General features: G+C 43.5%; 1 protein-coding gene across 1 annotated transcript in view; it reads left to right on the plus strand.

The window, feature by feature from the left end:
- The window catches only part of dmd (dystrophin), a 509910-nt gene that overhangs the window by 110365 nt on the left and 372241 nt on the right, over nucleotides 1–27304 (plus strand). The window contains exons 21-22 of the mRNA XM_060898614.1: nucleotides 6537–6717; nucleotides 12861–13000. Coding sequence (XP_060754597.1) covers nucleotides 6537–6717; nucleotides 12861–13000 — 321 coding nt within the window. The remainder of the gene's footprint in view (nucleotides 1–6536; nucleotides 6718–12860; nucleotides 13001–27304) is intronic.

Genomic DNA, 27304 nt, shown 5'->3' on the forward strand with positions numbered 1-27304 from the left:
ATTTGGGGACGCACCTGCCCATGACCCGAGAGGAAGCCCAGATATTGTACTTCTACCTGCCTAATTGTACGCTTATTTGGATTTTCTATGAGTCTTGCCCATCTTGGGGATCTCAGGACAGCCTTCAGATGTTGTAAATGCCAGTACCATTACCGTAAATGATTATATCGTCTAAATAGACAGCAGCATATGTGTCGCGCCATGGAATTTTTGTACCAGATGCTCTGTTCTGTACCTAATGCACAGAAACGGCTTTGAAAAGCGCACAATATTTTGCACTGTTTTTGCTGGCTGATGCAGTAACTGTCAACGAATAATCACCTCAGTAGTACCCCTAAGGGATACATTTACCACTTTTATGGTGCTTTTCAATACCGTTTCTGCACATTCTGTAGAAAATTCTGGTTCAAAATTCCCATAACGCGACACACATGTATTGAGACATTGTAACATTGCTGGAGCTTCAAATAACCTAAACGGAAGGGTGAACCAAACGGAGTGGAAAAGGCTATCTTTCTGGAGACTTTTTAGCCAAGAGAATTTGCCAATATCTCTTCATCAAATCCAGTTTGAATAAAAGTGAGCCGCACCTAACTGATTGAGCAATTTATCAGTGTGAGGCATCGGATATGCCTGAAATTTAGACACAGCATTGACTTTTCTAAAGTCCACACAAAAACGGACCAACCCATGAGACTTGGGCACCAAGACCACCAGGCTGCTCCAGTCACAGGGGTAATTGATGAGTCCCACAATGTTGAGTATAGCCTTGAGTTTATCTTGAAACACATTTTTCTTATATATCCACTTATGGACAGCTGCTTACAACCACTCCTGGAGGAGTCTCAATGTGGTGCCCTATGAGGTTAGTGTGACCAGAAAGAGGTGAGAACACATCAGAACGTTCCTCCTGCAAAATGTGCGGGACTCCCTAAAGTGAATGACGCATGAAATGGAATGACGAATGACAGCTAGTGATTTGAACAATAAATGGTCCCTTGTCATTCAGATTCTTATAAATGGAATAACGATTGAAATGTAGGTGGAATGACATGCTTTCAGCTCATGAAATGGAATGACATTGTTTCTAAGTGGAATGACATACTTTTAGGTTATGTTATCAGTGATATCACCTTTTACAAATGGAATGACAGTGTTTCCAGGTGGAATGACATACTTTAAGCTAATGTTATCAGTGATATCCCCTTTTACAAATGGAATGACAGTGTTTTTAGTTGGAATGACATACTTTGAGGCAATGTTATCAGTGATATCACCTATAACCTAACCCTAACCCTAGAAACAATGTCATTCCATTTGTTAATTTGATATCACTGATAACATTGCCTCAAAGTATGTCATTCCACCTAGAAACCTTATCATTCCATTTGTAAAAGGTGATATCACTGACAACATTAGCTCAAAGTAAGTCAATACATATAGAAACCCTGTCATTCCATTTGTAAAAGCTGATATCCCACCAAGCACCCACTTATCTTATCCTAGGGAGGTCTAAAACTAAAGATTTCAATCGTTATTCCATTTGTAAGAATCTGAATGACAAGGGACCATTTATTGTTCAAATTTACTACCTGTCATTCGTCATTCCATTTCATGCGTCATTCACTTTAGGGAGTCCTAAAATGTGCTCTCTCAGATGGTGAAATGTGTTCTCCACAGGAGACCGGGGAGAATTGGGCCACACTTTTCAGACTTACCTCTGGTTCCACCTCCTCCCTCTTGGGAACCATCTCCAGAATTACAGTGACCAACTTGCAGTCTGACTGCAAAGGGTCCTTGCAACTTAGCAAGTAATTTAGAGCTCAACATGGGTGATAAAATGAGCACTTTATCTTCTGGTGCAAAGTCCTGTAGCCGAGTACCCCATTACACATCCAGGATTGCCATTTGTGCTCCTGTAATTCTCCTGGGTAGGTGGTTCAGTGTGTGGAGTTTTGCTCTCAGGTGAAGAGCATACAGAGTTTCATTTTTACTCACAGAAGGTCCCTTTTCTCAGTTTTCTCTAATGATGTCCAGGATGCTACAAGACCTTTACTACATGCTACAAGAATACAATTATTCCAATGGTGAGAATCCAATGGAGGCTTGCAGGACCTCTTGAACTACAAATAAGTGGTGTTCCAGCCATCTATCCCAATTTCTCGGTTTGCAGTGCATGAACTGATGAATCATGTTTTTAAGTGTCTGATTAAATAAGTTGACCAGCCCATCAGTTTGCAAATGGTACACGCTGGTATGAATCGATTTAGTCCCCAATAATTCATACAGTTTGCAAAGTGCACGTGACATGAAGTGTGCATGACATGTTGTGTCTTGATCAGTCACGATCTCTTTCGAGATCCCTATGCTGGAGATAGCATAGAACAGTGCCTCCACAATACTGTATGCAGAAATATTGGCTAGAGGTGTAGCTTCTGGGTATCTGGTTGCATGATCTACTAGGACTAATACAAAACACTGCCCTCATGCATTCCTGTCTTATGCCCTGATGAGATCTATGTCAATTCTTTCAAAGGGGGTCTTGATCAATGATAAAGGGTGTAGTGGTGCTTTTGGGGTGGCCAGCGGACTCACAAGCTGACATTTGTGGCATGCCATGCACTACTTGTGAATATTGCCAAGAATGCTCAGCCAATTAAAACAGACCATGAGATGGTTCAGTGTATTATCCTGTCCTAAATTCCCCTCCATGGGATTATGATAAGCCCTACGGCTCTTCAGGACCAACAAGTTTTAGTTTAAGTCTTTAGTTTTAGTATCCTTCATCACTTGATTTCACCTATCTTTAATAATGGAAAAATACAGGTAGGAAAGAGCAACATTAAGCTGGAGTTTTTGACTATCGGTTACTCTCACTTGATCAAAAGCGGGTCTCACTGCACGACTGCTCAAATGGGAAATCCCAAAGGGAAATCATGGCAGAGAGTGGAGGGGCAGAGCCCTCCCCAACCCTCCGTGTCCCTCTGATGCAGAGCGATGCAGGTGGTCCTGGGACTGTCTCCCCAGCCAATGCTGCACTGGAATTGCCCCAAGTCTCACTATAGCAGAACTCATCCACAGACAGGCTTTAGCAACACCTGAAACCCTGGCCAATTTGTTCCCAGAATTAGTGGATGGCTGAGGCAAGGACCAACTACCACCTCTGCACTATGCTTTTCTACCCTGAATTTAATAGTGACGTACACCATTGGATACTCATGAACATCCCCATGTACACACCTCATCTTCATCAATTGTGCATTTCCCAATGCCACACACTGACTCAGGCTTTGATGAACTGTGATCTGATTACACCCCATGTCCACCAAGGCCTGTGTTACTCCTTTGAATATTCACTGGCACACTTTACGTTCCTGCTTCAATGGGGAGGCTTGAGGCACATCATGAATCTGGGTCAGGATTCCCACTGCCGGAAGGGAACGCTGATCCTGGAATGGCTTTCCCACCATGCCTGCATACCTGCCCTTGATCCTGGTGGGCACAGATGTTTCTACCTTTGCAGAGAGTAAATAATGACCTTAGAAAGGAAGGGGTAGTGGGTGAGGAATGGTCCAGGTACTCCAGCAGGTTGGCAACTGGGAGCTGTTGGGCCAGGAGCTGGGCTTCCTGTGTCAGTAACAGCAACAAGCGGACTGCTACTGTGTGGTCGGCCAAGTGCAGGCACTCGTAGCATGCTCAATGAAAGGACTGTCACGCGAACCTACCTTTGTGAGTGTAAGATGGTTCAGGACCACTGGGACTGCTGCTAGAATATTTGTGAGCTGGACCAGGCTCCAAAGAATCTGCTGGTTTTCTGCCTGTGCTTGGAACAAAGCTTGGAAGCACTGCTCCTGCTCTTCTCACAGCTTGAGGAGGGTTTGATGTTGGCATTGGTGGATGCCTGTGAGTGTCTGGATGATCTCTGCAACAGGTGAGGACTCCATGATGGCGCTTATTCCTCAGAATCTCGGGTTTCGGCACCACTGTAACACTTGTGGTTCGTAGGGAAATGAGGAACCCATGACACAGGCTTGCAATAACTTGGGGTGAGATGTTATAATTCTAATATTATTATAATATAATTTATGCTAATGAGTTTTCAGCGATATTTAATGCTTCATACATGCGTGCGCATACACAGAACTGTCCTGTTTCTCCTTCTCTGATCACCGGCTTCTCTGTCTACTCACCACCCACAACCAATGCTCAATCACATCCCAGCTGCCACATCCTCTGTAAATTTAAATAATAAATAAAGTGAGAAAATTGTTGAGGCCACGCAAAGCTTGCTTGAGTTACTTTGGCTGTATGTTTGGAGTAATTGTCTTGTTGAAACATCTGTCTTCTCCCCAGATTCAGTTGCTTGGCCAATTAGGTTAGCTGTAATATGTCCCAGTATATTGTCCATGAAGATTATTCATGTTTCCTTTGATGACATGTAATGTCCCAGTACTATTTGCAGAGAAGCATTCCCAGATCATGATGCTCCCACCTCCATACTTAATTCTGGTGTGGTTTCTAGCTGCCCCCCCCCCCCCCCAAAACTTTTTTCTTTTGTCTGATAACAAGAGTTCTAATTTGTCTAAATGCTTTTAGATGTGCCTCCCTTTGGTTCTTTTATAGTAGTGGAATTTTGTTTGAGGTGTAGGAATGGAGATAATTGTGGTGCAGTTCAGTGATTCTTGTTCTCTGCGTTACTGTTGTTCATGCTGCTTTCAGGTCATCTTGCAACTCTTTTCAAGTGCATGTTGGCTTCTTTCTTACCTTATTTATCATTGGTCTGAGAGTGTGTTGTGAAATTTGATGTGGTGCACCTGTCTGGGGACAATTCTTTGTGGATTCACGAAATGTCCACCTGCATATTATTTGAACCAATTGTACTGACAGGGATGTTTAATGCCTTTGTTATGGCTACGTAGTTTTTTTGTTTTGTTTTTGTATTCAAGTGTTGTTTAATAATGCTCTCCCTATGAACTTTAGGATGCTAATGTTAAACTTTGTTCAACTTTGACACCATGTTCTTCCAAACCAATGGCAACATCTTTTATAACTACATCAGGTGAAATTTGCACAAGAACAGTTGTTTTTAGTATTTCACTCTAGAACATGATTTAGTTTTTATCCCCCGCTGGCTGAAAGGCCCGAAGGGGGATTATGTCGTGGCGATGTCCGTCCATCTGTCTGTCCGTCTGTCCCGGGAAGGGTACTCACTTTCTGAAATTAACTCCTCTCACAATTTTTGGAGGAATTTCACGAAACTTGACAGGATTCTTTGTTGTATGTCGGCAATACGCATATTGCAATTTCGTTCAATTCAGTCCTCTTTTACCAGAGTTATGGCCTTATAGCATAGATATAGTTGCCAGTGGGGGATATTGTACTCTCAGAGCACTCTTGTTTAAACATACCTTTGTTTATCCTTATAAATGCCAACTTGTTTATTCATATTTAGAACAGTTTTTCAATCTTCAGTCTGCTTTGTACTTAATGTGCATTTATATGTACACATTGCAAGTTTCAGTCTTTTCTTCCAGGAGTCTCTTTCAGATTAAAACTTGCCATAGCTAATCAAAAATATTAACACACAAATTGCTTTTAAACATCATTTCCTCACCTTCTTTCTGGTCATGGCCATTCATCTAGACCTTCTGGTCAGAAGTTTTGAGAAGGCAGCCTGAGATCTTCAGCATCTCACTCTGCCCCTCCTTCACAATACTTGGTGTTTTCATCTACTGCTATTAATATCACAGAAAATATCATACTGTTACTCTGTAAAGGAAAAAGGTTAACTTATTCAGTAAAACTTCATTAGAAAGAAACTCACAGCAACTTGGAGAAATAAACTCATAGCGACCCTTCCTGGTACATTTGGAGCTTATATATCTAGGTTCTATATATCTTGAATATTGTGTGTCTCAAGATATATGTTTACAGTTGTCTTTTATCTATTGTGTTGTATGTTATGTTTTGTTGTGTCCAATATTAACAACTACTTGTACTCTTTTTCTACAAAGTGCACCTTGTAGACCTGTGTGGTTTATTACCTTTTATATGTTTATATTTAATTTCATTAAAAAAAATTTCAAAGACATGATACAAACCCAGGCATAGACAAATATACAGTGAATATAAAAAGTATACACAGTCCTGTTATAGCAGTCTAGCAAATAGCAAGGTGATAAAAGATAAAGGTGGCAAAAGAGCTGACATGATTTATATTGGTTTCTGTTTTTACATCAAAAAACCCTGCAATTTTAACAGGGGTGTGTAGACTTGATGCAAACAGTGGAAGTGGTCTGAGCAGAGCAAGCGTGAGGAAGAGAATTAATACTGCAACAGGAAATGTGTATACCGGTGATTTTATTCATTGAAAATGAAAATTGGTTTTGTCTGACCATGTTAATGATATTAGTTATATAATATTTGTAATTACTACATTATGCATGAACATTTGACACATTGCTACATCCTCTATTTTATCCACTGCTTTTGTCATCAATATCCTTGAAACACCAAATGTTTACGCCTGTTTCTAGGATGAGATAGCACGTCTATCTGTGCTTGAACCGGAAGTGGAGCACTTGCATAAACAACTTCAGGAGCTAAGAGAGAAAGAGGAAACACAGGTGCTCTTTGATGCTGATATAGCTGCATTCCAGGACCACTACCAGAATGTTCTTGCAGACTTAAAGGCCAGAGAGAAACAGCTTGTATTAGGTGAGTAATGGATGATGGGTGATGAATGGATGTACAACCCCAAAATAGAAAAAGTTTGGGACAGTATGGAAAATGCACATAAAAAATGAAAGCAGTGATTTTTTTTAACCATCCATCCATTATCCGTAACCACTTATCCTGTGCAGGGTCGTGGGCAAGCTGGAGCCTATCCCAGCTGACTATGGGTGAGAGGCAGGGTACACCCTGGACAAGTCGCCAGATCATCGTAGGGCTGACATATAGAGACAAACAACAACTCACACTCACATTCGCACCTACGGTTAATTTAGAGCCACCAATTAGCCTAACCTGCATGTCTTTGGACTGTGGGGGAAACCGGAGCACCCGGAGGAAACCCACGCAGACACGGGAAAACCATGCAGACTCCACACAGAAGGCCCCCATCGGCCACTGGGCTCGAACCCAGAACCTTCTTGCTGTGAGGCGACAGTGTTAACCACTACACCACCATGCCACCCTGCAGACAGGATGAACCCATGATATTTCATATTTTGTCTTGTTAATTCATTTGTTAATATACATCCATTCCTGCGTTTCCGTTTGAGACAGGGGCACTTTAGGGCTAGTAATGAGGTAAATCAATTAAATAATAATGTGATTTGAAAAGGTGATGTCAACAGGTGGTTATAATCGTGATTTGGTTCAAAATCAGTATCCAGGAAAAACCTAGACTTTGAAGAGCAAAGATGGAAAGGATCTCCAGTTTACTGAACTACTGAAATGTTTAAAAGCAATGTTCCTCAAAGAAAGATAAAACAGGATTTGGATATTTCACCATCTCCGGTGAATAATATCATTAAACAAGTCAATGAATCTGGAAGAATTTCAGTCTATAAAGGGCAAAGGCATAAGCCTAAGCTGAACACCTGTGATCTCTGATCCCTCAGATGGCACTGCATCAAGAACTGTCATTCATCTAATGCTGATATAACTACATGGGCTCAGGATTACTTTGGCAAACCTTTGTTGAGCACTACAATGCAGAGCTACATCTACAAATGTTTGGTCAATGTGAATCTTGCAAAGAGACATTTTACCCAAATATTAGGTGTTCTGTATGTATATTTTTGACCCTGTGTTGATGTCAGGAAACCCAAAGAAAATTAAAACTTGTGCACCAAATTCTAGATTTTTTTTTAAATTAAAGATGGATGCTGTACATTCTGCCACAGAAAAAGAACAGTGCAAAGAAATTACTGAAAGCCCAAATATTGCCATGACATTCATATGTAAACTTCTGACCACAACTGTAAGCTGGACTAGCTCTCACTCACTTTCTAAGTCAGTGATTGAAATAGTCCTAGATGCAGCATGATCAATATTTAAACATTCCAACTTCCATGTCAGAGACTATTGTCACTCCAAGAATAAGTAAAATTTTAAATTAAATTTCTCATCTCATCTCATTATCTCTAGCCGCTTTATCCTGTTCTACAGGGTCGCAGGCAAGCTGGAGCCTATCCCAGCTGACTACGGGCAAAAGGCGGGGTACACCCTGGACAAGTTGCCAGGTCATCACAGGGCTGACACATAGACACAGACAACCATTCACACTCACATTCACACCTACGCTCAATTTAGAGTCACCAGTTAACCTAACCTGCATGTCTTTGGACTGTGGGGGAAACCGGAGCACCCGGAGGAAACCCACGTGGACACGGGGAGAACATGCAAACTCCACACAGAAAGGCCCTCGCCGGCCACGGGGCTCGAACCCGGACCTTCTTGCTGTGAGGTGACAGCGCTAACCACTACACCACCGTGCCGCCCTAAATTAAATTAAATTAAATTTATAATTGAAAAAATGAAACCTTTGATGAGACAGGCTACCGTAAAATACCAAATAATAGCCCGGGCGATTATTTGTCTCAATCACGTAAGAGACCCGGCGCGTATTAGAGACTAGGCGGCTATTTGGAACAGGCGATTAATTCCTTCTTCACAAACACCTTCCCCAAAATCTACCTCAAAACGGGGAAAAAAAATCATTCTCAGATAGGCCTACTTTTAACCAGTATAACTTATAGTTTGTTTAGAGTTAGATTACAGATAGCACGGTGCCGACTTCGGGGAATTTTGAAGACGCAGAATGCATCTTCGCATGGCACAGTCGGGGTGGATAAAGGATAAATCACACACCTTTTCCTGTTAATGACTAGTTAAGCGCATGCTTTACAAAATAATCAAGAAACCACACCATTGTCTGTGCGCAGCACTGTGATTTAATTACTCTGCAAAGTTATGGTCACTTGCTATCACCCTCACCCATGCAGCCTCCACCCTTTGCGCTTCGCGATGTCTGTCAATCTGAAATTGCATGGAGGGCGCGACGTTGAAGCAACATAATTAGGGTGCGAAGTGTCAAACCAAAGGGTTTTTTTCTTATGCTGAAAAATAAGTGACCTGCAGTGGCTACATACTGTCATCTTGCATCACGTTTCTCTCCAAGACGTCTCCCTATTTGGCCGATATGAGCCTATTCCCCGAGTGAGTTGGTACGGTGGCTCGACCCCGTAGAAAACTTAAAGTTCGGATGAAAGTTAGTTGAATAGGTTACTGACTTGTAGGCCTACATGTTGCCTGCCTGACGCGTGCTTCTGCCCAACGTGCACGACAGATTACTTGTTGAAAAGGCCCCTTGGATTAGATTGGCCGCGAGCAGACTGAAATGCATGTTAGAACGCTCTCACCTTTTTTGTAAAGCGTCTTCCAGATCCGAATGGGTAAGGGCAAGTGAAATGGTATAAGGTCTTTAATAAAACTCAGTGTGTGCTTTGACGCATGCATTCGGCAATTTAGGTCGTTTAACAGAAGCAGCAGTCCAACCTTGGAAACCCGCAGTCCTCAATGTCACCACACACGCTGGCTTTCGTTGGGTATACCCAAAGGGGTGGCTAAGACATCTGTCAAAAGTTACGGAGTTGCATTCCTCAAGAAATATTACGGTAGACCAAGATTATAACATTGAAATGGCATGTTTATTATCACGTAACAAAATGTTGTAAACAGTATTATAGAAATAATTTCATTCATTCATTCATTCATTCATTCATATTGTTTCGGTAGAAAACTATGCAATGCAAAATCGTTTAAACACCAGAAAACCAGAAAAGTGCTGGGCCTCAAGATTCTAGATAGAACGTTCGGACGCTTTTTTTTTTTTTTAGACCCCGGCGAGTATTCGGAACCGGCCTTTATTTGTCACAACACACGCGTACACCCGGCTGTTAAAGGGAACTCGGCGGTTAATTGGAACTCGGCTATTATTTGGTATTTTACGGTAATTTAAGTTTACATTAATTATTTGGATTGTGTCAATGAAGATCAACAGACACCACCAACCAGACAAATATTTGACAGCAGTGACCCTCTCCTAGGCTTGTATGAAAGAATGATAGTACCACCATGATATTACATTGTCACAATATTCAGTGATGTTTATCACAGATTATATTATATTACCAGATGTGCAAACCCTTATAGACTTTATTTCGGAACTCCTATACAAAATCAGAGTGCACTAGTGTTAGATAATTAAGGGTTAATGTTTAGGTGCACTGCATTGAGTATTGTAATTTGGGGTGTGTGAGAGCCACAGAGAGGCGATCCCTTTCCTTTTATAATATTCCATGAGCACATACATTTTTCTTTTGATTTTGTCTGTACAAGTAAAACCAACTAAAATAAATGCCACCCATTCAGCAGCACTCTCTTCTCACTCATCACTGTGAAGGGAAAAAAAAATATGGAAATGACTGCAGAGTGGCAGTTGTGTGCACTTCAGCCTTGGAGCCCTCTGTGAATGGAGACTCACCTGAGCAAGAAAAATAACACGAGAATGAGTTATCAGGTGGCACAGTGGTGTAGTGGTTAGCAATGTTACCTCACAGCAAGAAGGTTCTGGGTTTGAGCCCAGTGGCCGAAGGGGGCCTTTCTGTGTGGAGTTTGCATGTTCTCCCCATGTCTGCGTGTGTTTCCTCCGGGTACTCCAGTTTCCCCACGGTCCAAAGACATGCAGGTTAGGCTAATTGGTGGCTCTAAATTGACCGTAGGTGTGAATGGTTGTTTGTCTCTGTGTGTCAGCCCTGCGATGATCTGGTGACTTGTCCAGGGTGTACCCCGCCTCTCGCTCACAGTCAGCTGGGATAGGCTCCGGCTTGCCCCCACGACCCTGCACAGGATAAGCCGTTATGGATCATGGATGGATGGATGGATGAGTTATCATTCAAAATATGTTAAAAGGAGCAGCCTTTTTCTCCCAAGTAAAACAACAGATGTACCAACAGATGTGAATCTGTAATGATTTGTACAGGTGTTTTGAACTCTCTGATATTGGCAGACAACCTGTACCTCCTTCCTCCTGTCCCATTCCCCACTTTCTGTCCAAATAAATGGATAATGTTTTGAGTTCATTAATGTGGAATAAAATTGATTAGTGTATGTTCAATTTGGTTAACATTAGACTCTGTGTGTGTGTGTGTGTGTGTGTGTGTGTGTGTGTGTGTGTGTGTGTGTGTGTGTTTATATATAAAATGATATTTATTAAAGATGGCCCAGAAAGATTTCAGCTGAAAATAATCAAAACCTACTCTTTCGTTAACACAAAAAAATTACATATGCCAACAGCAATTTTAACACAATGTTAACATTTATGGTGAAGTAAGTAATTAAATACACTTGCAGTCGCAATCGGGGACAAAATAATATTGCACAAGCCTACCCTCTGCATTATATGAATGACATTCAAGATGCTTTATAAACACAGTGGAGATTTTACTTTTGGAGCAAAAGTTTGTCAGAGCCTTTCTAAGACAAAAAAAAGGAATACTGGATTTGTTTTGCATTCAGCACGTAAGCTATAAATACATGAGAACTGCAGTTTCTATACAGACAACAACTCAACAACAAACTCATGACTCGTATTAGCACGACAGATAGAGAGCTCAGGTTTGGAGTTTGGAAGAGGCAATACAGTGCCTTTCAGTTTTGGTAGTAAGTACACAAGAAACAGCTCTGATTATTGTTTAAAATGTTTAATGCTACACCGTTTTTGAGAGAGTATTGCATTTAGTGAAAGATTTTATTTATTTAACTGACAATTATAATTAAGACCAAAGCACTGGAGGTGTAGTGCATCTAGTGTCCACCACAGGGCGCTGAACCAGACGTGCTAAGAGCCTGATGTTTACCTAAGTATTATTATTATTATTATTATTATTATTATTATTATTATTATTGCCCAAACACTGAGGTGCTCAAACCCTATTGTTTTTGGAGTGTTTTTATTATTAGGACCCAAGCACTGGAGGTGCTTAAGCCATATTGGTTTTTGAGTGATTATTATTATTATTATTATTATTATTATTATTATTTTCTCTGGTATAGCAATACCCTTTGCTAGCAGATCAAGTGGCTTTTTCAACCATAATTCACCGATGTTGGGAGGCATTTCACATGCTTAGTAAAAAAATGTATTCCTTTAATTGTCGCACTGTGTTAATCTGTTAATATCACTGGAGTTGCAAGGGCCCATCATCACCACTTGCAGCAATATTTTTCCTTCATTTTTTTCAAGACTTGACCATTTTTTAAGTGGTTCCCATGTGGGAAAATTCATGAAATTTGGTACTTTCATCATTGGTTGTGACAGTTACTCAGGGACAGAGGCTTGGCCCAGGGACTCCATAGTGCAACCACAGGGCATTGGGTCTTGTGCTCAATATATAGTTTCACCTACACACACCAAATTTGGTAGGCATGTGGGTGTGCCCAAGACAAACAAATCTATAAGTGCATTAGCCATGCCCAACAGAATGTGAGTTATTTTGGATTTTGTGCAGTTTGATGTGCATTACATTTTGACATACTCCTAGATAGTGCAGCAGATATAATTCGCTCTACATAATGTAAAGAGGTTGCTAATTTTAAATTGCAAAGAGATTTTTGATAAAATCCATTGCAAGAGCAAGGTGTTGAAATGATGAATTTATGTCTCGCCACGTAAAAAGTAAATGACATTACATGACTGTCATCGCTGTGAAAACCAAAATACAAAAATACAACCATATTGAGATATGAACAATTATGATAGATTCTCAGTCTTTTTCTCTTCTTTATCTTAGTCCAGAATAGCCTTCCACCTACATGCTACAAGGAAGTAATGGCAGCCCTAATGGCATGGGTGCAACAGTGTGAAGACAGACTACCTTCCACAGCTGTAACGGAGTACCCAATCATGGAACAGAGACTGAAAGACATCATGGTTTGTTTTTAGGTTTTGAAATAACACTTTCTATTTTAGTTGACACTGGTTTTGTGCCTAAAAACATGAACACTTTAATGAAAAAAACTATCAGTGTACAGGTCTTTATTATATTAAAGCTACTAGTTGTGTATATATAAATGTAATTCTCTGAAACACCTGGATACCACCTTTGTGTGCACACATTGAGATCTTCTAACATTATTATATATGATGCACTGCATAATGATGTCAACCATACAGATCTAGAGAAAGTGTCTTATGATGCCTGTGCCTAGGGAGCAGTACATACTACTTACCGTAGAGTGGTATCCCTCTACACAAGGATCACAATAAGGAGATGCTCCTTGTAGAGTGATGGTGTCATTGCCTAGACAAAAGAGCTGCTTACCTCTGTAGGAAGTAAACATTTTTTCTCACCTTTGGATATCTAGATAGCACCATAGAGCACACACCAGGCACAGCAAAAAATGCTCTGCTGGGTTACTCACATTAAAGGCTGCAAGGTCAATGGACAGATCCACAAACAGGATATGATGTTGGGCCAAAGTCCTTGATTCACCAACAGGGTCACCCCTGAGATATCTGGCCAACAACACATGCAAGGCGAGCTTATTGCCAGAGCATACAACTCTTTGCAACACAATTAGCCAAAGGTGAGGTAGCAAAAAGGCAGTATTCTTCAAGCCAGCTTCAAATATTGTCAATTTATCTGTATAGTGCTTATAACAAGTAGACATTGCCGCAAAACAGCTTTACAGAAAAAAAAAACACTTTAAACATAGGAATTTATAACTTTATCCTGAATAAATTTAGTTATCACTAATGAGCAAGCCTGAGGCAATGGTGGCAAGGAAAAACTCTCTCAGACAACATGAGGAAGAAACCTTTGGAGGAACCAGATTCAAAAGGTAACCCATCCTCATTTGGGTGATGACAGATGGCATGATAATAAATAACTTGCTTCTATAACTGTGTCCTATATTGTCACTAAGTATAATTGCGTAACCAGGAAATTTATTATAGTTTTAACATGAGGTCCGTTTTGTTGATGTTATCAACTGTTCGTTGATGGAGACTCAAGTGCAAAACTGTTCATGACAGCTGCAGTCCTAAAGTTATCATGGTAATTGTCCCAAAAGAACTAGAGACCAGAGGTTTAAGCTGTGGCATGTGAAAAGTGGGGTGAATACAACGCATGGTGAGTGGTATTGCCAGTCTGAAGGAACATGGATTAATTACCTTGCTGAGGAGGAAGGGTCCTAGATATCTGGGGGCCAGCTTATGGGAGATGGTTCTGAGTGGCAGATGGTGCGTGGAGAGCATGACTCGCTGCCCCACCCGGTAGGTGGGTGCCTTAGAACGGCATTTGTCAGCCTGTTTCTTAGATGCTAGGGCGGAGCGAATGAGTCTTCTCCAGGCCAATGCCCACGTCCTCCTGCAGCGGTGTATGAAGGTCTGGGCTGAGGGTACGGTGACCACCTCCTCTTGGTTGGGGAAGAGTGGTGGTTGGTAACCTAGGGAGCACTGGAAGGGCAAGAGACCTGTGGCAGATGAAGGGAGAGTGTTGTGAGCGTACTCGACCCAAGGTAAGTACTTACTCCAAGAACCGGCATCCCTGGACGCCATGCATCTGAGTGCCACCTCCAAATCTTGGTTCACCCGTTCCGCCTGGCCATTGGTTTGAGGATGAAGAGAGACTACAGGAGGCCCCAATGAGTTTGCAGAAGGCTGCGCAGTGAACTGAGGACCCCGGTCGGAGACAATGCCAGTGGGGAGTCCGTGTAGGTGGAAAATGTGAAGGATGAGTAATTTGGCAGTTTCTTTAGCTGTGGGAAGCTTGGGCAGAGGGATGAAATGGACTGTCTTGGAGAACCGGTCAATAACCATGAGGATACATGTGTTGCCACCTGAATTGGGGAGTCCTGTGACAAAGTCCAGGGTGATGTGAGACCAGGGTCGATGAGGAGTCGGGGGGGGGGGTCTTAGCAAGCCAGCAGTCTTGTTCTGGGCACATGTGTCGCAGGCTGTCACAAACTCCTGGACATCTTCCTTGATGGATGGCCACCAGAAGCACTGTTGGATGAGGGCCAGGGTTCGAGCAGCTCCCTGATGACAAACCAACTTGGAGCCATGACCCCACTGCAGTACCTGGGTTTGCACAGAACAGAGAACAAACAGAAGGTTAGGTGGTATGTTGCTTGAGTTACCTTCTCCAGGGTTCTGCTCCAGGGCCTTCTGCACTAATGTCTCCACCTCAAGTAGGGTGGCCCCCACCAAACAGCATGGAGGAAGGATGGTTTTGGGCATACTGGACTCCTCCTGGTGGGCAGAGAATATCCTGGACAGGGCGTCGGGTTTGCTGTTCTTGGAGCCTGGGCAGTAGGAGAGCATGAATCGGAACTGGGAGAAGAGAGACCATTGGGCTTGCCATGAGTTAAGGCGTTTGGTGGACTTGAGGTATTCTAGGTTTTTGTTGTTGGTCCAGACAAGGAAGGGGAGATCTGACCCCTCAAGCCAGTGTCTCCACACCTCCAAGGCTAGCTTGATGGCCAACAGCTCTCTGTCGCTGATGTCATAATTTTGTTCAGCAGGGGACAGCCAGTGAGAGAAGGAGCAGGGGTGGACCTTGTTATCGTTGGCCTTCTGGGAGAGAATGGCTCCGACCCTGGACTCGGAAGCGTCGACCTCCACGATGAACTGTTTGGTCAGATCGGGTATGGTGAGAATGGGTGCTGTGGTGAACTTGCGCATGGAGAAGGCTTTCTCTGCTTCCTCCCCCCACTTGAATGGGGTCTTAATTGAGGTCAATGCAGTGAGAGGTCCGGCCACCGTGCTGAAGTCATGGATGAAGCACCTGTAGAAATTGGTGAATCCCAGGAAATGCTGGAGCTCTTGTTGCAAGGATGGGGTGGGCCAGTCAACGACTGCCTCAAGCTTGAGGGGGTCCATCTGGATCCTAGCCAGGGAGATGATGAACCCCAGAAACGAGAGAGCTCTGGTGGAATTTGCTCTTTTCTGCCTTGATGAACAGCTTATTTTCTAGCAGGCACTGGAGGACCTGCTGGACATGGCCCCGATGTTCCTCCAGGGAGTGAGAGATGATCAGGATGTCATCCAGGTACATGAAAATGAAGATGTTAAGAAAGTCCCTTAGGACGTCATTGACGAGTGCCTGGAAGACTGCGGGCACATTGGTCAGGCTGAAAGGGACCACGAGGTACTCATAGTGACCAGTGGTGGTGTTAAAGACAGTCTTCCACTCATCCCCCTCCCTGATCCTGATGAGATGGTAGACATTGCACAAGTCCAACTTAGTAAATATCTTGGCTCCCTGGAATAGTTCAAAGGCCGTGGTCATGAGCAGCAGTGGGTAGCAGTTCTTGACCGTGATGGCATTGAGACCTTGATAGTCAATACAGGGGTGGAGTGACTTGTCCTTCTCCATGAAGAAGAATCCTGCCCCTGCTGGGGAGGAGGAAGGGCAGATGATCCCAGCTGCCAGAGACTCGGAGATGTACTTCTCCATGGCTTGCCTTTCGACAGGAGAGAGTAGAGTCACCCTTTGGGTGGCGCCATCCCAGGCAGGAGGTCGATTCCATAGTCATAGGGTCTGTGAGGAGGGAGGGACACTGCTTGGGTCTTGCTGAAGACGAGTATTAAGTCCACGTATTCCGGAGGCACGTAAGAGAAGTCGGGAAACTCACTGGCTGAAGGCTGCAGTGGTTTGGTGGGGGCAGAGTGGAGTTCAGGCAGGAAGCTAGGCAGGAATGGCTCCAACCTAGGATGGTGTTGTCAGTCCAGTTCAGGTGGGGTTTGTGCTGCGTTAACCAGGGTAATCCTAGGATGATGGGTAGGTGGGGGTCATTCATGACATGGAATTGGATGGTTTCTGAGTGGTTACTAGAAACCCTCAGGGTGAGGAGGGCGGTAAGGTGGGTGATGGTGGTCAAGCCAGTGCCATTGAGTGTCAGGACTGTGAGAGGAACGTCGAGGGCGAGTAGCGGGATTCCCAGACGCTTGGTGGTGGCGGAGCAGATCAGGTTCCTGTCCACCCCCGAGTCGATGAGGGCCTGGAGATGGTGATGCTGGTTGTCATGGATGATGACAGGGAGTAACAGTTGATCAGCGGGGGGGGGGGCTGGTTCTGAGCGTTGCCCACCAGGGCCCCTCGATTCACTGGTGGTCTCATTCCCTTTAGCGGGCAGGCTCGGCAGATGTGTCCTTGCTGACCACAGTAGAAACAGGCCCCTGTGCTCTGCCGGTGCTGTCGTTCCTCCACTGACACCCATGCCCGGTCCACCTGCATGGGTTCGATGGACGAGGTGGGAGGTGGAGAGGAGGTGAAGCTGGGGCGGGTCTTCTCCGTTTCTGGAACCGGGCGTCGACACGGTTGGCGAGGTCCATGAGACTGGAGAGGTCCGACAGCAGTTCCCGCGATACCAGTTCATCCTTAATGGCGTTGGACAAGCCATGCAGGAATGCTTCGACCTGGGCGCTCTCGTTCCAACCGCACGACGACGCCAACGTCCAGAACTCGATGGCATAGTCTGAGGTAGACCGGGACCCCTGCTGCAGCTCCAAGAGTTCCCTAGCCACCTCCCGGCCGGACAGAGAGCGGTCTAAAGTTCGCCCCATCTCCTCGGAGAAATCTTTGAAACTGGAGCAACAGGGAGCATCAGCGTCCCAAACCACTGTTCCCCACTCCCTAGCCTTGCTGGTGAGGAGTGTGATATATGCCACCCGGGAGCATTCTGTGGGGAAGGTCAGAGGTTGCAGCTCCATGATCAATGAGCATTGAGATAGGAACGATCTGCAAGTACCTGGCTCTCCATCATAGGGCTGATGCGCTGGGAGTCTTGGCTCCTGGAGAAAAACAGTGGCAGGAACAGAAGTAGGAGATGGCTGAGCAGGCACGGCTTGATAGCGCTGCATCTGTGTGCTGAGGAGGTTGAGTGAGTTGGACAGGGTGGTGAGGTTCTGGGTGATCTGCTGGAGGTCTTGTTGATGGGCCCCGAGGAGAGTCCCTTGCTGCTGGATGGCCATTCTCAGACGGGTGAGTTCCGCTGGATCCATGTTTGGCCAGAACATACTGTTAGGGGTGGTGGAGGTGTGGTGAGATAAGGATCCAAAAGCAGAACACAGACAGTAATCCAGTAAATAAGGTGATTTAATCCAGGGAAAAAAGGGCATGGCAAAAAGGTAAATAAACAGGACAAAACACAAATGGCAAAAATAGTCTGGGTAAAAAGAGAAAAAACTTGACAAAAACATGAGGCAGGTAAGGACAAAAATGCTAGAGCAAAAAACCATGAACAAGAAAAAGGGCTAGTGCAAAAAACTATGAACAAGAAAAATAAGCTGGAGAGAAAAAACATGAACCGCAATGAGGCACAGAAACAGCTAGAGTAGCAAGACAAGACGTTCTGGCAAAGTCAGAGTCTGAGAACGGCCTTTAAATATGCAGTGGTGAAAACCAGGAAGTGAGTTCAGGTGAGATGGAATTCCCATCCCGGATCCAGATCAGCGCTGGCATGGGAGATCCGTGATCTCCGGAGTGGATAATGTCCGGGGCGGAGCATGACAAATAATAACTACATGTAACTTGTGAATGCCAAGATGCTCACACCAGACAACATTAACCAGCATTTACCAACACATAAGGACAAAGCAACACATATACAACCGACACACACCAAAAGTAAAAAAAAAAAGGGGGGACATCAATTTGGATACAGATCACACACCGAATTTAACAATGAAAATAGCAAGCACACACTGGTTCATAACTATTTCATACTTCCCATCTTGAAGGACCAGCTCCTAACACTGCTGTCATTTTGTCTTACCTAGCATTACACTAAATGTGTGGACCCATTTTGGGAACAGTAATAAGCCCTTTCCAGAAGCAGCCATGCAAGCCCAAGCCAGGACACTGTCCACCATGTTTGACTAATGAGTTTGTACGTTTTTGAGTCATGAGCAGATCCTTTCTTTCTCCACACTTTGGCCTTTCCATTACTTTGGTTCCAGAATTTTTGTGGCTCATCCCTGTATTTCTTTGCAAATTCCAATGTGGCCTTCCAGGTCTTATTGAAGGGTGGTTTCCACCTTTTCTCACATAGACAGCTCTCTGGTCTTCATGTTGGTTTATCATTTTTAAACAACAAATGCAGTCTGCACATACAAAACCCAGGGCTTTGACCAAGAGTTGATATTCAGAGCTATTTAACAGGTAACATCTGGGCAACAAGAAACTCCTTGTTCGCATGTTCCAATATTTTTGATCATTTGAAAAATGGGTGAGTTCAAGCAAAAGGTGTCATATTCTAAGTTGTGCAATGGTACAGTCATGTGCATTTTTGTATTGATGATACAAAAGTGGGGGAGCCAAAACATACATTTATTGATGAGATGTTCATGGACATAATGATCCTAGTGTTGAATTGGATTATTAGAGCCTCCTGAGGGTTGAATTTCTTCAGCTGCCTCAGAAAAAAGAACCTCATTTTTGCTTTCTTTGTGATGGAGGCTTCTCTTCCCACAATCTCAGTAGGTATCACAGAGCCATCAGAAGTTGGACATTTCTGTATTGTAAATCCTTTTTTAAGTGTATGTTGTCCCTCCATAATCAAGTGTGCCTGGTCCAGGTGATAAAGCCTTGACTGCAATAAAATGGCCACAACACATAGGGGCACCACACTGACATGGCCATCCATGACACCAACTTGAAATATAGTTTGCAGCCTTAACACTGTCCCAAAAGCCAATTTTGTCAGCTGGGGATCAGTACGCCAGGGCCTCCGCCTTTGGCTACCACCCGATCCACAGTGCACCGGACCCTTATGGCACTTCCTACTGGTGGTGGATCCACAGGAGGGTGCTTCCGTGTTGCTCATTCAGGCTGGGCCTGGCCCCATGGACATAGGCCTGGCCACCAGGCATTCGCCAATGAGCCCCTCCCCCAGGCCTGGTTCCAGGGTGGGGCCCCAGTATCCCTGGTCCGGGCAAGGGTACTTGGATACCTGTTTTTTCTTTCATAAGGGTCATTTTGAACTGCTCTTTGTCTGACTTCTCATCTAGGACCTGTTTGCCTTGGGAGATCCTACCAGGGCAATTGCCCCGACAATATAGCTCCTAGAATCCCTGAGGCACTCAAACCCCTCCACCATGTTAAGGTGGCGATTCAAGGAGTCATTTGAGGTGGTTTGGGCACCTTGTTAGGATGCCCCCTGAATGCCTCCCAAGGGAGGTTTTCTGGGCATGCCCCACTGGGAGGAGACCCCGGGGCAGACCCAGGACACACTGGAGAGATTACATCTCTCGGCTGGCCTGGGAACACCTCGGTATTCCCCCGGAAGAGCTGGTGGAGGTGGCCGGGGAGAGCGAAGTCTGGGCTGCTCTGCTTAGGCTGCTACCCCCACAACCCGGATCTGGATTAGCGGTAGAAGATGGATGGATGGATGGATGGATGGATGGATGGATGGATGGATGGATGGATGGATGGATGGGCTTTAGCACTGTAATAGTTTGTGGGGAATGAGAAGACGGAAGGCATGTTTGCATTTTATTTTCACTCACTTTTGCTTTTCAGCAATTTTATCTTCTTAAACACACAAGGGGTCATGTTAGACGACAAACTCTCCTCTTCAGTGAGCATCGCTGCAGTGACCCAGACATGTAGAGTCCTCCTCTGCAACATCCTAAGGAGCTGCCCTTTTCTCACCACCTACCCTTCTCAGCTCCTGGTCCAAGCGCTAATCCTCTCCCACTTGGACAACTGCAACTCCCTCCTTGCTGGCCTTCCAGCTTCTGCCATCAGACCCCTGCAGCTCATCCAGAATGATGCAGCTCGCCTGGTCTACAACCTCCCTCATTCCTCCTGTTACCCCTCTGTTCGCTGCCCTTCACTGGCTACCTATCACAGCTCGCATCAAATTTAAGATGTTGGTGCTAGCTTAACAGGCTCTCGAGGGGTTAGGGCCAGCATACCTCCAGAGTCTGTTCTGCCTCTACACACCAGCCAGATCCCTGTGCTCCACTACTACTGGTCACCTGGCCCCTCCTCCTCTCCACTCCTGCCCAGCCTGCTCAAGACTGCTGTCTGTCCTGGTTCCCCACTGGTGGAATGACCTTCCCACACAAGTCCTAAAAGTAGATAAGGAGAGCCCAGTTAAACAAATGAGACAAAAATATTATGCTTTGTCATTTATTTATTGAGGAAAATGATCCAATATTACATATCTGTGAGTGGCAAAAGTATGTGAACCTTTGCTTTCAGTATCTGGTGTGACCCCCTTGTGCAACAGTAACTGCAACTAAACGTTTCCAATAACTGTTGATCAGTCCTGCACACCAGCTTGGAGGAATTTTAGCCCATTCCTCCATACAGAACAGCTTCAACTCTGGGATGTTGGTGGGTTTCCTCACATGAACTGCTTGCTTCAGGTCCTTCCACAACATTTTGATTGGATTAAGGTCAGGACTTTGACTTGGCCATTCCTAAACATTAACTTTATTCTTCTTTAACCATTCTTTGGTACAACCCCGATTCCAAAAAAGTTGGGACAAAGTACAAATTGTAAATAAAAACGGAATGCAATAACTTACAAATCTCAAAAACTGATATTTTATTCACAATAGAATATAGACAACATATCAAATGTTGAAAGTGAGACATTTTGAAATTTCATACCAAATATTGGCCCATTTGAAATTTCATGACAGCAACACATCTCAAAAAAGTTGGGACAGGGGCAATAAGAGGCTGGAAAAGTTAAAGGTACAAAAAAGGAACAGCTGGAGGACCAAATTGCAACTCATTAGGTCAACTGGCAATAGGTCATTAACATGACTGGGTATAAAAAGAGCATCTTGGAGTGGCAGTGGCTCTCAGAAGTAAAGATGGGAAGAGGATCACCAATCCCCCTAATTCTGCGCTGACAAATAGTGAAGCAATATCAGAAAGGAGTTCAACAGTGTAAAATTGCAAAGAGTTTGAACATATCATCATCTACAGTGCATAATATCATCAAAAGATTCAGAGAATCTGGAAGAATCTCTGTGCGTAAGGGTCAAGGCCGGAAAACCAATACTGGGTGCCCGTGATCTTCGGGCCCTTAGACAGCACTGCATCACATACAGGCATGCTTCTGTATTGGAAATCACAAAATGGGCTCAGGAATATTTCCAGAGAACATTATCTGTGAACACAATTCACTGTGCCTTCCGCCGTTGCCAGCTAAAACTCTATAGTTCAAAGAAGAAGCCGTATCTAAACATGATCCAGAAGCGCAGATGTCTTCTCTGGGCCAAGGCTCATTTAAAATAGACTGTGGCAAAGTGGAAAACTGTTCTGTGGTCAGACGAATCAAAATTTGAAGTTCTTTATGGAAATCAGGGACACCGTGTCATTCGGACTAAAGAGGAGAATGACGACCCAAGTCTGTGAAGATTCTCAGTCATCCAGGTCATGGTAAACTGTGGGTGGTAAAAGAGAGCAACTGGACTTGCTTGAAGATTCTTGAAGATGTTTCACCTCTCATCCGAAAGGCTTCTTCAGTTCTGTCTGACTGGTAGGGAGCATCAGGTATTTATCCTCTTATGGATGAAAAGCTCATCTAAGGTGTCATTGACCCACACCAACAGGATGACTCACTGGGGGCTTTTTGTGAACGGCCTCGAGAGTCGTTAGGATGATCGATTGCCCGTTAGGATGATCAGTGGAATGCTGATTCTCTCTGTCCTCCTGTGAGTCACTGAAAACAGCTGGGTTTTGGTGTGCATTCAGTTGTCTGGGAAGTGTGCCAAGGGCTGCATTGTAGGTGGCTGATAAATGATGTCTTAGATCCCCACCTCTGTTCAGTGATGGCCATTCCAGGTTGACAAAAATGGCTTCTTTAACTCCTCACTTATACCAATGATCCTCTCTGGCTAAAATGCATACGTTGCAATCCTGAAATGAGTGTCCTTTGTTGTTAAGATGAAGGTAGACAACAGAGTCCTGGCTTGAGGAACTGGCTCTCCTGTGTTGAGCCATGCGCCTGTGAAGCGGTTGTTTTGTCTCCCTAATATATGAGTCCATGCATTCCTCACTGCACTGAATGGCATACACTACGTTGTCCTGTTTGTGTCTAGGTATTCTGTCCTTAGGGTGGACCAGTTTCTGCTTCAGAGTGTTACTGGGTCTGAAATGTACCAGAATGTTGTGTTTGTAGAAGATCCTCCTGAGTTTCTCAGATAGACCAGAAATGTAGGGAATGACAATGTTCTTGTGTTTGTTCCTGTTATCCTCCTTGTCCGTTCTGTTCCTTTTTCTGCTCTTGAGGAAAGACCAGTTGGGATACCCGCAGTTCTGAAGTGCTTTCTTGATGTGATTCTGCTCCTTCTGTTTTCCCTCTATCGCTTTTCATCCATGAGAGGATAAATACCTGATGCTCCCTACCAGTCAGACAGAACTGAAGAAGCCTTTCGGATGAGAGGTGAAACGTCTTCAAGAATCTTCAAGCAAGTCCAGTTGCTCTCTTTTACCACCCACAATGACGACCCAAGTTATCATCAGCACTCAGTTCAGAAGCCTGCATCTCTGATGGTATGGGGTTGCATTAGTGCGTGTGGCATGGGCAGCTTACACATCTGGAAAGACACCATCAAGGTATATCCAGGTTCTAGAGCAACATATGCTCCCATCCAGACAACGTCTCTTTCAGGGAAGACCTTGCATTTTCCAACATGACAATGCCAAACCACATACTGCGTCAATTACAGCATCATGGTTGCGTAGAAGAAGGGTCTGGGTACTGAACTGGCCAGCCTGCAGTCCAGATCTTTCACCCATAGAAAACATTTGGTGCATCATAAAACAGAAGATACGACAAAAAAGCCCTAAGACAGTTGAGCAACTAGAATCCTACATTAGACAAGAATGGGTTAACATTCCTATCCCTAAACTTGAGCAACTTGTCTCCTCAGTCCCCAGACGTTTACAGACTGTTGTAAAGAGAAAAGGGGATGTCTCACAGTGGTAAACATGGCCTTGTCCCAACTTTTTTGAGATGTGTTGTTGTCATGAAATTTAAAATCACCTAATTTTTCTCTTTAAATGATACATTTTCTCAGTTTAAACATTTGATGTGTCATCTATGTTCTATTCTGAATAAAATATGGAATTTTGAAACTTCCAAATCATTGCATTCCGTTTTTATTTACAATTTGTACTTTGTCCCAACTTTTTTGGAATTGGGGTTGTACAATTGTTTGTATGTATTTACATTGAATTTACTAAATAAAATCAATCAACCAACTCTCAGTAGTTTTGGTGCACCGGTGAGGCTTGACAGGGATGTTAACATCACAGGGAAATCTCAAGGGGGAGGGGTTTTTCTTTGTCAGTCAATGGTGGTGTAAGCACGTCACTATTAGAGAGACTGGGTGGACTGCAGACATTGAGCCAGTGTCTCAGGCTACGTTTACACTAGACCGTATCTGTCTCGTTTTCTTCGCGGATGCATTGTCCGTTTACATTAACCCCCCTGAAAAAGCGGGGAAACGGGAATCCGCCAGCGTCCACGTATTCAATCTAGATCGTATCAGCTCCGGTGCTGTGTAAACATTGAGAATACGCGAATACACTGTGCCGAGCTCTAGCTGGCGTCTCATTGGACAACGTCACTGTGACATCCACCTTCCTGATTCGCTGGCGTTGGTCATGTGACGCGACTGCTGAAAAACGGCGCAGACTTCCGCCTTGTATCACCTTTCATTAAAGAGTATAAAAGTATGAAAATACTGCAAATACTGATGCAAATACTGCCCATTGTGTAGTTATGATTGTCTTTAGGCTTGCCATCCTTCCACTTGCAAGTAATAAGTGATATGCGCTGGGATCTCACACACAGCGGCTCAGTCCCGAATCGTGGCTTGTTCACTTCACTCGCGCGCTCTGTGAGCTGCGCAGGGCCGGAGTGCGCACCCTCCAGAGGGCACTCGCTGTTCAGGGCGGAGTGATTTGGAGCGCAGGATGCCCGCGGAGCCGAGCGTATCCGCGTATTGGTGTTGCTGTGTGCACGGCTAACGGTTTTAGTGTAAACGCGAATCGTTTTAAGAACGTTAATCTGATGATCCGCTGATTCGACGTAATGTAAACGTAGCCTCAGTGTTTGTGTCTGTGCACCTCTTTTATATCCCCCATGAATTTCCACAAATAAATGATACATTTATGATAAATTTTCTTAGTTTAAACATTTGATATGTCATCTATGTTCTATTCTGAATAAAATATGGAATTTTGAAACTTCCACATCATTGCATTCCATTTTTATTTACAATTTGTACTTTGTCCCAACTTTTTTGGAATCGGGGTTGTAGAACCACTTGTGTGCTTAGGGTCCTTGTCTTGTTGCATGACCCACCTTCTCTTGAGATTCAGTTCATGGACAGATGTCCTGACATTTTCCTTTAGAATTCGCTGGTATAATTCACAATTCATGGTTCCATCAATGATGGCAAGCCATCCTGGCCCAGATGCAGCAAAACAGGCCCAAACCATGATACTACTACCACCATGTTTCACAGATGGGATAAGGTTCTTATGCTGGAATGCAGTGTTTTCCTTTCTCCAAACATAACACTTCTCATTTAAACCAAAAAGTTCTATTTTGGTCTCATCCATCCACAAAACATTTTTCAATAGCCTTCTGGCTTGTCCATGTGATCTTTAGCAAACCGCAGATGAGCAGCAATGTTCTTTTTGGAGAGCAGTGGCTTTCCCCTTGCAACCCTGCCATGCACACCATTGTTGTTCAGCGTTCTCCTAATGGTGGACTCATGAACATTAACATTAGCCAATGTGAGAGAGGCCTTCAGTTGCTTAAAAGTTACCCTGGGGTCTTTTGTGACCTCGCTGACTATTACATGCCTTGCTCTTGGAGTGATCTTTGTTGGTTGACCACTCCTGGGGAGGGTAACAATGGTTTTGAATTTCCTCCATTTGTACACAATCTGTCTGACTGTGGATTGGTGGAGTCCAAACTCTTTAGAGATGGTTTTGTAACCTTTTCCAGCCTGATGAGCATCAACAACACTTTTTCTGAGGTCCTCAGAAATCTCCTTTGTTTGTGCCATGATACACTTCCACAAACATGTTGTGAAGATCAGACTTTGATAGATCTCTGTTCTTTAAATAAAACAGGATGTCCACCCACACCTGATTGTCATCCCAATGATTGAAAACACCTGACTCTAATTTTACCTTTAAATTAACTGCTAATCCTCGAGGTTCACATACTTTTGCCATTCACAGATATGTAATATTGGATCATTTTCTTCAATAAATAATTGACCAAGTATAACATTTTTTGTCTCATTTGTTTAACTGGGTTCTCTTTATCTACTTTTCGGACTTGTATGAAAATCTGTTGATGTTTTAGGTCATATTTATGCAGAAATTTAGAAAATTCTAAAGGGTTCACAAACTTTCAAGCACCACTGTACACTCTGCCAACTGCATTGAACATGAATATTAATCCAACCTTTGTCAAATAGTGCCACCAACTTTTTGATTGTTCCTGTGTTAGATGGGCTGGGCATCTTTTACAGCAGGCTGATAGTCTATGCATTGTCATGTTTTTGGTAGTGCTGGATTATCACCACGATTATTATTATTATTATTATTATTATTATTATTATTATTATTATTATTATTATTAATAATAATAAAATATTTATTTCAAGGTTGCTTGTTATAAATCAAGCATTTATCATCTTTTATTAAAATAAAGCATCCTAACAATCAAGTGTTGTTTTGTACCAAAGAGCCACCTCCTCACTTGCATAATTTTTTTCCTGTAGTTACCAGACTAATAAAAATGGATTTTATGAATCAAATTCCTGATACCCTGTGTGATACCCAAAGATTTTATTTTTCATTATATTAATTAAGGTCACCATTATTCTTCATGTAATATATAAAGAAGTTCATTGATGTGAACAATAACAATTACTATGCATGTCCATTCCAAATGCATTTCCACTAGTGCTGTTTTAAATACAAAGCTGTCAGAATGATTAGGTCATATATTTGGGGGTCTTCTCAAAAGCAAATAAGATGAATTACTAATCAAAAATTTTTACTAATAAATATTTGATCATCATGACATGAGCCTTGAACAAGAATTTGAGAAAGCAGTTAATTCCACAGAATTTAAATATTGACCTGAAGTGATGATGTGCACCTTGTTGATGGTGTGTTTTGTGAAAGAGAGATTATAAAAGCTTATTACAATTTGGATGCTTGCAATTGCTTTC

This window comes from Neoarius graeffei, chromosome 18 (assembly GCF_027579695.1).
Source record: "Neoarius graeffei isolate fNeoGra1 chromosome 18, fNeoGra1.pri, whole genome shotgun sequence".
Lineage (NCBI taxonomy): Eukaryota > Metazoa > Chordata > Actinopteri > Siluriformes > Ariidae > Neoarius > Neoarius graeffei.